The 13170-nt window shown below is 28.9% G+C and overlaps 2 protein-coding genes across 2 annotated transcripts; one reads left to right on the top strand and one right to left on the bottom strand.

The window, feature by feature from the left end:
- The first annotated feature begins 7726 nt into the window (after positions 1 to 7726).
- Positions 7727 to 9530, top strand: LOC125858344 (zingipain-2-like). The gene is made up of 2 exons (XM_049538102.1): positions 7727 to 8275; positions 8828 to 9530. The coding sequence occupies exons 1-2, from the start codon at positions 7807 to 7809 to the stop codon at positions 9403 to 9405; spliced, it is 1047 nt and encodes a 348-aa protein (XP_049394059.1). The 5' UTR covers positions 7727 to 7806; the 3' UTR covers positions 9406 to 9530.
- A 927-nt stretch (positions 9531 to 10457) lies between these two features.
- Positions 10458 to 11591, bottom strand: LOC125858345 (senescence-specific cysteine protease SAG39-like). Its single transcript, XM_049538103.1, has 2 exons — positions 11162 to 11591; positions 10458 to 11047 (listed from the first exon to the last, which is right to left on the bottom strand). Exons 1-2 carry the CDS (start codon positions 11589 to 11591, stop codon positions 10458 to 10460), a joined length of 1020 nt encoding a protein of 339 aa, XP_049394060.1.
- Positions 11592 to 13170: the final 1579 nt, after the last annotated feature.

Below are 13170 nucleotides of genomic sequence, written 5' to 3'. Positions count from 1 at the left end.
GGCTAGTCAAGTACCAATATTAGCATCATTAATTACCCATGTTCATTGTTTCCACCATACATTTAAAAAATGTATAGTGCGTTGCTTTAATTAATTTATTATGATTCAATAACACTTTAATTATTTGTATTCTTATTCTTATTGAACATAAAAGGGTGAGTTTCTCATTTATTTGGATTTATACTCTCACTATATATAATTTTTTTGGAAAACCAATAGTTAAATTAAACATTTGTAAGTTCAAAAAACATAAGAGGGTGAAAGACAGAGAAATGAGAATACTCCAATTATAGTGTACTATGATTCGTTTGATCATGAAAATTACAAATTCATTACCAAATAGTTTTATATTTTATTTTAAAATCAGAGTTTAGCTATAAAATTTAACTTGAATTTAAAATTTGAAAAAGCGTGTCAAATATGTTTTACAATTCCATCTTCACAAATTTCGAATGAAGTACTCGTTTTCTCCTTTACAAAAATACAACCATAGCGTCATAAGTTCTAAATACCATGAAAAAAAAAATGAAATTTATGGATAAACACCTACTGAATTTCAACACAATATTCTTTGTTAATGATCACAAGAGGGCCAAGACATAATTATAGTGTACTATGAATTCGTTTGATCCTGAAAATTATTCATTTATTTTGGAATAATTTTTTATTTTATTTAAAAATAAGAGTTTAGCTATAAATTTTCAAATTCAATTTGAGGTTGAATTTAAAATTTTAAAAAAGGTCAAATCTATTTTTTAACTCCATTTTTAGCAAATTTTGTAGACCTCCTTTACAAAAGTACAATCAAACATAATTCTAATATAATAAATTTTAAATAACGTGAAAAATATTCAAAATTTATAAATAAACGCATACTAAATTTGAACAAAAAAATCATTGTTAATGATCACAAGAGGGCCAAAACATAATTACTATTAACTACAAATGAATTATCACTTTACAATCTTTTCTAATCAAGTTCCCGGTGATTACGGCACCAATTACAATCTAGATATTTTCTTTACGAAAAAAGTTATTTCATTTTTAAATTTTTTGATAAAAAAATATAGTTTTATCTTTATATTATTTGAAAAATATTATTCAGTTATAATAGCCCTCATCAAACTTTTGATGCATTATAATGGGACGGATCTATTATTAATTTGAGGTTATTATAAAATATATCAGTGATAAACTTAGTCCGTAGAAATATAACTCATTCAATCGTTCAAGTTTGATCGGTCCATTCATCAACTTGACCATTTTTTATCTACCCAATTTAGCCTATCTGAAGTTTAGGTCTATATATATGCCTCAAATTGACGGCCATAAGATATTTTATCAAAATAATTTTTGAAAGAATACTCTTTTACTTGATATGTTATATATAGTTATAATAATTTAAAAAAATTATTAGGTACGTAAACAAATAACAAAAAAATTAAAATTTAGTAAAAACTGAAAAAGATTAGGTCATGACCAGTCATAAATTAATTATAATCCATTTCAGTCAAAATAACTTATGGACAAATCATAATTTACTTATTTATTAAGTCAATTCATTTTAATCTGTATGTACTCTGCCCAAGTGCTTATTCGACATCTCTAATAAAAATTCGTAAACTTCATATCTTAGATCCACATTTACTCGGGGCAATGCCATGAAACACACTTGTGTTTCCCTTTTCAAAATGGTAGTGTGATTTGTGCTAATGCGTGTAGTGTTTGTGTTGTGGTCACATTGTTTTGTCTCCCTCAGACAACTTGTTCAGGATGGACCAAATAAATAAGAATATTAATTATAATAACTATTATTTAAAGATGAATCCTTTCACGAGTATCGCTAGACGCTAGCTATTATATAAGTAAAATATGTTGTCAACCACTAAAGATTGTAGTGATCGTCGATGGTGGAATCATTAAAGAGTGTCAAAATGTAAAGAAGTATATCTTACAATAAGCTAAAGGGAGTTGATATATATTGTATATATACATAAAAAATACGTACCTAATTACACAGTGTAATTTTCCGACAAATGACACCCCTGGAGTATATGTGGCTGCATACGTTGGTGGTTGGCACTCGGCAGATTCAATATTTATCGATTTTGTTTAAATTCAGTATACTTTTGATGTGGATGATAATTTTATGTGAGTTTCTTAAGAAATCCTCTTAACTTTTCTGGAGATTGAAATCTTACTTCTACTTCTGAGAAAGATAATCTCCTAGTTTTTAGCTTTTACCGTCCTCTTTCTTATGATTCTTCACACGTTCTTTATCCTATTTCAATTCAAAATCCACTAAGATAATCAAATGTTAAATCTGAATTCATAACTCTAACTCTTTAAGACTACGATGAGTTGAACACTAAAAAAACCTTAGAGAATGAACTCACAGAGTTTAAATTTTAAATCTTGCTCTTGTGGTAAGTAGTATTTAATTCATCTTTAATCATAGATCTTAAATTAAAATTTGAAAATGAAATAACCTTCGATAATGAACATTTTGTCCCAAATAAAATTTTGTGAATCTAATTTAATTGAATGAACATTATTGTATATCGTAAATTCCCCGATTTATCTAGTGTCATGACTGCCCATGCACAACAACTAGGGTCATTGTCACCACCCAACCTCTTCTCCTTTTTACCTATAAAATACCACTAACTGTCTACCTTTACATGATTGATATTTAGAGAGAACAAATATAATATTAGAAAAAAGATTGTGGTTTGAAATAGTTAAGGCATGGTCTTGTATGCCAATGATTGTTGGAAAAACAAAATGGGCTTTAGGTGTAAGTGGATTACATCTAGATAGTGGGATTCATGTGGAGATGAAGGCCCACTTGATTGGTTGTATTGGGAAACTTTCAAAAACAGCAAATATTAGGCCGTAAATAGGATTCCTTAGCTACAGTTTCACTAATTATCATTTGTTGCTATACTTTGGATTGCTATGCATTTGTATTCATTTTTATTTTTTTTGTAGAATTTAGAGAAAAAATACAACTACAAACTGATTTGTATCCAAATGAATACATATTAGGAGGAGAGAGGCGAGTGAGATCGAGAGAGCAAGGAGAGAGGTGAGCGAGATCGAGAGAGAGAGAGAGGAAATAGGCAAGTGATATTAAGAGAGAGAGAGGAGAGAGGATGAATACATGTTGTATTCATTGTATTTCAAATACAACTGATAAAAAATACATATTTAGTTTTTCAAATACAAATCATTATAAATACAAATTTCTCGCATATATTTGATGGGATACAATTGATACATAGTACGTTTAATAGAGAGGATGAATACATCTTATATTCATATAAATACAAATACAATTGATACAAAATACAAATATAGTTTTTCGAAAATAATTGATATAAAATATAAAACTCTCACCTATATTTGATTGAATACAATTGATACATAATATATTTGAATGAATTTCTTCTTATTGACGGGGGAGAGTGCGTGTGTTTGCTATAAAACCAACTCATAATGGTTTATTATAATTTTTTAAAACTATAGTTGTTTCATAAATATGTTGACATTTTTGCTTTTTCCATAATTTTCCCGATATTATATGATGTTGTTTGCGAGTTGCCCAGCATTAATATTATTTCTTAATCTAGTAAGACATGATTAAACTTGGGTTTTGCTTCTTTTCTTTTTCTCATTGACATGTAAATTACTAGTGTTTTTTCTTGAATGCTAAACCACTTGTACACTAGTGTTATCATTTGAAAAAAATAAATCAATTAAGCTTTATCATTTGAAACCTCGATTCAAACATTGAAATTTTTAAATATTCTTGTGATGAGAATAAAATGAAAAAACTAAATTGCTTGAGATTGTTTATCATATCCTGCGTCAAGCTATATAAAGATGTTTAAATGCGTCCTAGGTAAAACTAAAATGAATAAGCTATTACATTTCTTGGTTATTTATAAACTTAAATAACGAAGAAATGTTATAGCTTATTCATTCCAAAAAAATAAAATAAAATAAAAAATCTTATACTTCACAAATATTAGAACTTATCCATTTTGTAGGAGGAATTAATCAAAATAGTCCATGGATTAAATTTTAGTCCAAAAAAAACATTGTTAGGTTACTTTATTTAACCTAATTCATGTCTTATTTTATCCCTAGAAAAGGGAGGGATAACTAATCAAAGGTTTAACAATCCTTGGATAAGATCCCCCTAAATGACTAAACTATCCCCAAATCTTTTTTCCTAAATTTCTTATGTAATTTAATGCTCTTTTTTTATTTATTTATATTAGAATAGTTATAAATATTCTTTTAAATTCTTCAAATTTGTTCCATGTAATTTGATGATTTCACAAACTAATATTTTTTCTCTCCATGTTGATTTGCTATATTGGGTTGAATTCTTTTTTTCTTTTTTAATGTAGTTCGTCGATTGACCATGAACTATTTGTTTTCTTTTTTAAAATAAGTTTCGTCTATTTGAACAATTTAAGTAGCCTTAAATCTATGTTAAGTTTAAGGTATATTTGACCAACAAAAAAATTAGAAATATACCGTGCTATCAAGGATAGTGGCACATCACACCTCAAAATTAATAATAATTTTTCTTTATATTTTAGTATTTAACTTGACTAGTTAAATGAAGTAGAAAATCTCATAATAACCCAAGAGTATAATAGGAAATAATTTTTTTCTAGAGTCTTAAACCAAACATAAAATTAGATGGGAAGCAATAAACCAAACACTTGATAAAAATCAATCCCTACAACCATGTGTTACTAATCTCTGCATTATTAACTCCTGTGTTATTAATCCCTGCGTTAGTAATCCATTTGCTATGCATCTTTTTACCAAACGACCCCTTATAAGTGATGAAACAAAAGGTTGTTAAATATACTAAGGAATGAAATTGTTTCACCATTTCCAAGACACGTTCCTTGCAGCTTTTAGAAATTGGATAATTTCTTACACTTTTTCACATTTTGCGCAATTTTCGCAAAGAAATCATACAGTAAATTGACATAATTTACTCAACCTGAAGATAAATTTTAATAGTACAATTTTCTGAATTTTTATCTTGTTAGAGTTCCAGTTACTTTGTTTGGTCAAGCTTTTCAAAGATAATTGTGTTTTTATTTATAAAATATAAAATAATATTTATTTTGGAGAATTAAGGTATAATTAGGATTGACAATTGGGTGGGTTAGTCATAATAAGTTAAAATAATAATTGGGTCAAAACTTAACCCCACCCAAATTTGCTTGGGTCAAAACGAATTGGATAATGAGTTAATAATGGGTCAAGACCCAAACAAACCCAATTTTTACTAAACTTAATTGTTTTATTTGTTCTTTTAAATTAGGGATAAAAGTCTGAAAAATACCTCAACTTTGCTCGGATTTGTTGTTGCGATACTAAACTTTCATGAGGACCTATTACCTCCCTAGACTATTTAATACCATATTTTTTACTCCCTGTACTATTTAATGGTGTATTTTAAAGTTATATATGTGTCCACGTGGACACATTACTATTTATAATTTTGCATTATTTTTTATGTCCACGTGGGCAAATATATATGTTTAAAATACGGTATTAATAATAGTATAGGGAGGTAATAGGTCCTCATGAAAGTTTAGTATCGCAACAGCAAATTCAACCAAAGTTGAGATATTTTTCAGACCCTTATCCCTTTAAATTATTTTAGTACTTAGTAAATTAGTTTTTTATTTATAATGACTATATATATAACATTGAAAAAAAAAAGTTTTGACATGATTTTTCATGAGTCAATTCGAATTACATATCAACCCAATTTTTAATGGGTTGAGCTAATGAATGGCGGGTCAATAACATGCCAACCTAAACGGGTTGGGTGGATTAAACATGTTGTGTTTGATTTTGCCACTCCTATATCTGGTCAATTAATAATTTAGGGATAAAAAAGAATCAGTGTTTTTAAATAGTAGCAAAGATCTCTCCATCAAATTAAATATTTTATGAATAATTTTTTAAAGTTATCAAATATGATGCACGTAATTGAATGTTGAGCTATAATCCAAAAACATATATAGTTGTATATCTATAACAAATAACTTGAAAGTTTGTAATACTTTTATGAAGTAAAAAGAAAAAAGACTTGACTAAAGGCAAGTTACACATTCATGTTGATTAATAGGCACAAAGACACTGACTTGTTTACACTTCTTTGTGGACTTTGATCAAATAGCACAAACACATTTTACATTTTACGCGCAAGAGAATAAAAAAAATTAATGTCAATCCACTTTTTTCTTATATGACGACATTCGATCAGTTCAAAAATTTTATATGTAAACTTAATTTAACTTGTTTCAGCTATCATACAATATTTATATTTCCTAAAGAAAGCATATGTTTCTTGATAAATATTTTATAAAATTCTGTATGGATCCTCAATCATCAATCCCTGCATGAATATAGTTGTGCACGAGAAGCTATATATGAACCAATTGGACATGTCAATCTGAATAACACTCGTAATGATTGATTTTATCTCAATAGCACCTTTGTCTAAAGCTTCGAATGAGGCTTCATATTTGAAATGCACGATCTGACTCGAAGGTCATTTAAAACTGGATATAAAATATTGTGTTTATTGAAGAAGTTATGGAGTCGATTACTAATAGTACTAATGTGAAAGGCTCGTCGAAATTGATCTGCTATAAAATTAATATTATACACAATATAAGCATCTCAAGTACTAAATGTTATAGGTATTAGTTTCGTTAAAATAATAATGATTATGAAAAAGTTATCTAAATTTATATGAAGATATTGACTGGACACGATTTATTTTTTTATTTTTTTTAAGTTTGAAATTTGTTATGTCTAGTCTCTATCATCTTAGAGAAGTTAAAATTCATGATTTTTATAAGAAGGTATAGAAGTGGACCACAGTAGCTCTCAATCTAAAGGAAATTAATTTCCTATTTCATGCTGCAAAGGTTGTTAAATACACATCTCCGTATAGATATATGTGAACATCCTACCCATTTTCTTGGAATTCTTTCTCAAGTAATATTTAAAAATTTCATATCGATAGTTGAAAAGGAACAAAGAAATTACTTATACTATAGTGTTAAATATTCTTATTTGTGGTCTTGTAGGGAAGAAGTCTTTGTGAATTTGACCTAAAGCAGATAAAATTTCACCATGTTAAGGGTATTCTTTGACCATTTTAGCTCAACTACTTGCATCGAAACCAATGATTTTGGTGATACGAGTATGAAAATGACGGAGAGTGGCGTGAGGCCGGACTTAGTGCCTTTAATTTGCTTGTCTATGCTAGTTTACGATATTTACATGTAGCTTTGAAGACACACACAACAATTGGACTTCGGCCTTCTAGGGAAAACAATGCAATCTAATCTAAAACAGAAAATATCACTCCTTAGTAAAAGTATTTTTGGACCATTTTAGCTCAATATTTAGAGAAAACCCTTTACCACAATGTAAAGATCTCTTTTGCAAAAACTGAAAGTCTTATTAAAAAGTATTAAACTACATTCTAAAATTTTATAGATGTAAGACGACACTTTAATATTTTGTCGGTCCCGACTCAAAGGCTAAATTTGCAATGACTCGTCAAAATAGGGACCAAAATCTAAATAATAACCTAAAAAAGGATATTTGCGTAAAAAACCATATCCTAACATCCCTATAAATAGCCCCCTATAGACCAAAGGATATCATTGTGAGCCTTTCAATCAATATATCTTATTACAATAACAAAAAAAAATCAATTATTTACCTAAGTATTTGCTTGTAATTATGGCTTTGGTTCTTGCATGGAAAACACAATTCACCCTTCTCTTTGTGATTTTTGGGATGTATGCATCTCAAGTCACTTGTAGAAACCTTCAAGATTCATCCTCCATGTTGGAAAAACACGAGTCGTGGATGGCGCGACATGGAAGAACTTACGAAAATGATATAGAAAAGGCGAAAAGATTGAATATTTTCAAGAAGAACGTCAAATTTATTGAGTCATTCAACAATAATGGTAGTAGGTCATATAAATTAGGCATCAATAAATTTTCTGATCTTACTTCTGAGGAATTCTTGAGGTATTATACTACTAATCATGGACTTAATAATAAATTTTCTTCTATAAAATCTCAAAAATTATCTCCAACAACAATTTCATCATTCAAGTATGAAAATATGAGTGATGTTCCATCTGAAATGGATTGGAGAAAGAGTGGTGTTGTCACTAGCATCAAAGATCAAGGAGGATGTGGTAAGTCACAATTTCCCTATTCAAGAAAACTTTTGACTATACTTGTATACTCTTTACTTTTTGGATTTCATATTCTCTTCTTGCTAAATACTCATTTTGTCTCAATTAATATGACACATTTTTAGTCTGTTTCAGAAATATAATGTCTCTATATTTTGAACTTACCTAGCTTGTACTTCTTATTTTATTCTTAATAAATGGTTTATCGCCGTACAAATATCTATACTTTGCGTTTGAGATCACAAATTTTAATTTTTTTTTTTTGTAAAACTTCATCTTCAGTAAACTACATCATATAAATTTTTATAAGACGAAGAAAGTTATACCACTAATGATTTACATCATTAGTGTGGTTTAATAATTAGCCTATTATATATAGTAGGTTAATTACTATTTTCACTAGGGTATATTATCAATAATCCATCATCCTATACTATAGTCTATATCATGAATCTCTTGCCACAATATATGTATATTATTTATTTTACATCGTTATCGTTATCGTTAGCCTATAAAATTTAAACTCATTTACGTATTGCATTCAATATATAGGATGTTGTTGGGCATTTTCCACGATCGCTGCCTTAGAAGGAGCAAATAAACTCTCAACGGGAAAATTAATTTCACTCTCCGAGCAACAACTACTAGATTGCTCAATCGAAAACGACGGTTGTAACGGCGGATCAATGCCCACGGCCTACGATTACATCGTAAAAAATAATGGTATCGCAGCAGAATCCGATTACCCTTACGAAGAAAATCAAGATTCATGCAAAATACAAGACTCGATAGTAAAAATGAGTAGCTACGAAATGTTACCTCCATCAAGTGAACCAACGTTACTTACCGCGGTGGCGCGACAACCCATATCGGTGGGTATCGCGGTGAATAAAGAGTTTATGTCATACCAAAGTGGAGTTTATGATGGAAATTGTGGTGATGAAGTTAATCATGCAGTTACAATAATTGGTTATGGTACAAATAATGAAAATGGTGCAAAATATTGGATAATTAAGAATTCATGGGGGTCTAGTTGGGGTGAAAATGGTTATATGAAAATTGCTAGAGATATTGGAAATAATGATGGTCTTTGTAGGATAGCTACTATGGCTTCATATCCTATTGTTTAGAAAATTTGGTCTAAATTAATAGCACATGATTTTTAGTGCTTGTTTGGTTAATGTTGTACTAAGTCAAATTAAAAGTCCTTGTATTACATAATTGTAGTACTATATATGTTGTTTTGAAGAAAAGGGAAGTTATATTTGAGGAGTTAATCATATTTATCATATGATCGTTCAATTAAAAGTCATTTGATTTTGTTTCGTAACATAAAAGTTATACAATTAATGATATAATTATCTCACAAAGTCACTCATCTTTATTGTGTGACACTAAAGTTCATCAATTCTGGTCATTTCACCTACAAAGTCATTCAACCAATTCAAGCGAAAGAACTTGTGTTGTTTTGATGAGAAAAGAAGTTGTTCTATCCGTGTGAACAATATTTACACACTACAAAATAAACAAGAGGTTAAGTATTATGTATTGTCCGTGTGAACAATCTTTACACACTATTAAATTATTTTTACCCGTTGTAGCAAATAACATATTTTACTATTAAATTATTTTTACCCGTGGTAACAAATAACATATTTAATTTTTAAGATCTTATTTTAAGGATAATTATGTAAAAATATCATTTAAATGACCTGATAGCCGACGTAAAAGAGTTATTTGCGCCAACGGTATATAAAACTTAAACTTAATAAGCAAATCTAGTAGACTATAGATGTGAACTTCTCTTGAAATCAAAATGAACGCAAGTGATCTTCTAAAGCTTGACCCTCCTTCATGTCCGAATTAAAACATAGTTTGATTTTGGTTTTTCAATCATATTATAGTGTAATTGCTTATAAAGATACACTACGTACGTGGAGGATAGATTATACACATGAAATATCTGATTATAACAAATACTTTGCGACAATTTTAAGAAACTATATATCTATGTATTTCGTCAAAAAGAATGTCTTTCATTTCTCAATATTGAATCTTGTTTTACATTGGACAAGTTCCATCACTACATTTACATACAAATAATATAATACTCCGAATTAAACCACATACATAGTCGATTACTCGATTAATTAAAGATGAAAGTATCGTATCTGTGAAAAATTTAAGCGATTGGGTAAGAAGCTTGCATGGCGATCCCACATAGTCCTCCCTTAACATTAACATCTCTTAACATTCTAATGTATCCGTTTTCGCCCCAACTAGTTCCCCATGAGTTCTTAACGAGCCAATATTTAGTACCACCTATAGTTACTCCATAACCAACTGCAGTAACACCATGATCTAATTCATTTCCACAATGTCCTGTGAATACACCACTAGAATAAAATTGAAAATCTGATCCACCAGCATCAATTGCAACAGAAATAGGTTGATTTGCAATAGCTTTAACTAAAGCTGATTCACTATTACCTGGAACATCTTCATATCTATTAATTTTCGCGATTTGGTTGAATATTTTTTTCTTGTTACAAGTACTATCGATTCCCTTGTAAGGATAACTATTTTCTGAAGTAATTCCATTGTTTTTTATAATGAATTTAAAAGCATAATCCATTAAACCTCCTTCACAACCCTCATTTGAACCTATATCGCAATCAACCAACTCTTGTTCAGACAATGAAATCAATTTACCCGTTTTAATCTTGTTAAGTCCTTCTATAGCAGCCACAGCGGAAAATGCCCAACAACATCCTGCAAAATCATTCATATAATAGTGTAAAACGCGAAAAAGGTGTTACTATAAAATAACTTAGTCCAATTTTGTATCGCGAATTATTAAGAAAATTGATTTGTTTGATAACTTACCACATTGCCCTTGGTCTTTAATCCTAGTAACCGCACCTTTTTTCCTCCAATCTACCATAAATGGAGATGAGGCATTTTCATATTGAAAAGACGTAGTTTTTATTTGTTTCTTAGACGATATTTTGTATCCATTACGAATAGACTTAAATTCCTCTTTTCTACGATCAGCAAATTCATTGATGCCTAATTTATACGATCGTGATCCATTTTTATTTATCGACTCAATATACTCGAAATTTTGTTTGAATACCTTGAACCTCTCTGCCTTTTCTATTTCATCTTTGTATTCACGTCCATACTTTGCCATCCACGCTTCATGTTTTTCAACCATTGATGATTCGTATAAAGTACGAGAGGTAGCTTGAATAATCCACAAATTCAATACTAGTAAAGTAGCAAAAATGTAACTACAATTAAACATATAAGCCATAATTTAACACTTCAAATTTTCCAATATTTTTTTAATGAATAAATATTTCTTGGGTATTTATAGACCTATTTTTATGGTTCTTTGAATTATTATTTTTTAAAGCATATCCACACAATACAACAAAAACAAATCAAGAAAATAGATGTGAATATTTCTTCAAACAGAAAAGAACGCATTACAAAGTGGAAACAAAGAGGCAACACTTTTTTTAATTAAATTTTTTTTAGGCAATATATATGGAAGTTTGTTTTCTATTTTCTTTTTAATTAATATGTTGGATTTAATTTTTTAAATATATTTAATCTTTTATGTCCACTCTTTTTTTCTTTTTTCATTTTTTTGGTAGAAAGTAGATGATATATTATCTTAATTACAAGTAGAAGGCTATACAATGTCGCATAAGAGTGTCACAAAGGGACACTTACATTACCTAGACTAGTCAAATTACTCAATCCGTCCCCTAACACTTGTCATGTTTCACTTTTCGAGAGTTAAACTATATAAAAAAAAGTTATCAACTATACTTAAGATATATATATTTTTACCATATCGATGTTTCAAATTGTGACTTATAGTAATTTTCATATACTAATAGAATTATATAGTATTTAACATGAGTAATTAAAACAATGTTACTCTCTCTTTTCTATATGATTTGTGCACTTTCTCCGTTACACACCTTTTTAAAAATTACAAATAAAACGTGTATTTTTTTTTTTAATTTACTCTAACTTTTTTTTAATATACTCTATTTATGTATCTTATCCATTATACCAAAATTAACAATGTAGGAACTTTTTTTTAAAAAAACTTACAATATTTATACTTTAAAAAATAATAATTTGAAGGACAAAACTAAAAAACTTAAATTAATCTTAGCTTAATTTATAAATTGATTAGTAATTTGGTACATATATTTTTAGTGATGTGAACAAATAATATGACACAAAGAAAGTAGACAATAATTAATAATGCAAGCAAAACTGAAAAAAAAAAAAAAAAAAAAGAGAAGGGGGTCCAATTAATATAGCTAGAGCGTTACTTTATTTATTATCTAAGTTCATCAAACGAGCATTATGTTCAATCATAACTAATGATCTGGACCGCCCACTTCTTTTGTGGATTTTGCCATAAACAAGATATTAACATTACCCAACAACTCGGCCCCTCCTAACACCTATCCTCATGCAGGATGTTGCTCTTAAAAATCAATTCATCACTTTGACTCTGATATCAGTTGAGATCGAGTGATTTTTTCTCTCTTCACCACTGCTTGGCAAACAGTAAACACACAAGTAGTTTCAATTACTATCTATATCCTCTAACTTTAAATGTGCACAAGAAAAACATTTAAAATGTATAAAATTGAACTAATAGACATTCACATTTTATATGACAGTTCGCATGAGATACACTCAAATAAATTTATATTATATCACATATGACGCATAATATAACATATTGAATGCGTATGTCAAACATCACGTTTATGTATTATGCCATTTTTGTTCGCGGGCCTTGTCCTGATGGGCCGTTAATTGATTTGGGCCTCATGTAATGCATTCGGGTTTCCCCTAAT

The sequence above is a fragment of the Solanum stenotomum genome, chromosome 3 (assembly GCF_019186545.1).
Source record: "Solanum stenotomum isolate F172 chromosome 3, ASM1918654v1, whole genome shotgun sequence".
NCBI classification, from domain to species: domain Eukaryota; kingdom Viridiplantae; phylum Streptophyta; class Magnoliopsida; order Solanales; family Solanaceae; genus Solanum; species Solanum stenotomum.
Note: the sequence above shows the minus strand (reverse complement) of the source record. Positions and strands in the feature narration are given on the sequence as shown.

Bases quoted from the DNA above. Each gene is read 5' to 3' on its own strand.
- LOC125858345 (XM_049538103.1), bottom strand. From the start codon at position 11,591: ATGGCTTATATGTTTAATTGTAGTTACATTTTTGCTACTTTACTAGTA. The intron at 11,048-11,161 runs GTAAGTTATCAA...ATGATTTTGCAG, and splicing joins TAAAGACCAAGGGCAATGTG to GATGTTGTTGGGCATTTTCC.
- LOC125858344 (XM_049538102.1), top strand. From the start codon at position 7,807: ATGGCTTTGGTTCTTGCATGGAAAACACAATTCACCCTTCTCTTTGTG. The intron at 8,276-8,827 runs GTAAGTCACAAT...TTCAATATATAG, and splicing joins CAAAGATCAAGGAGGATGTG to GATGTTGTTGGGCATTTTCC.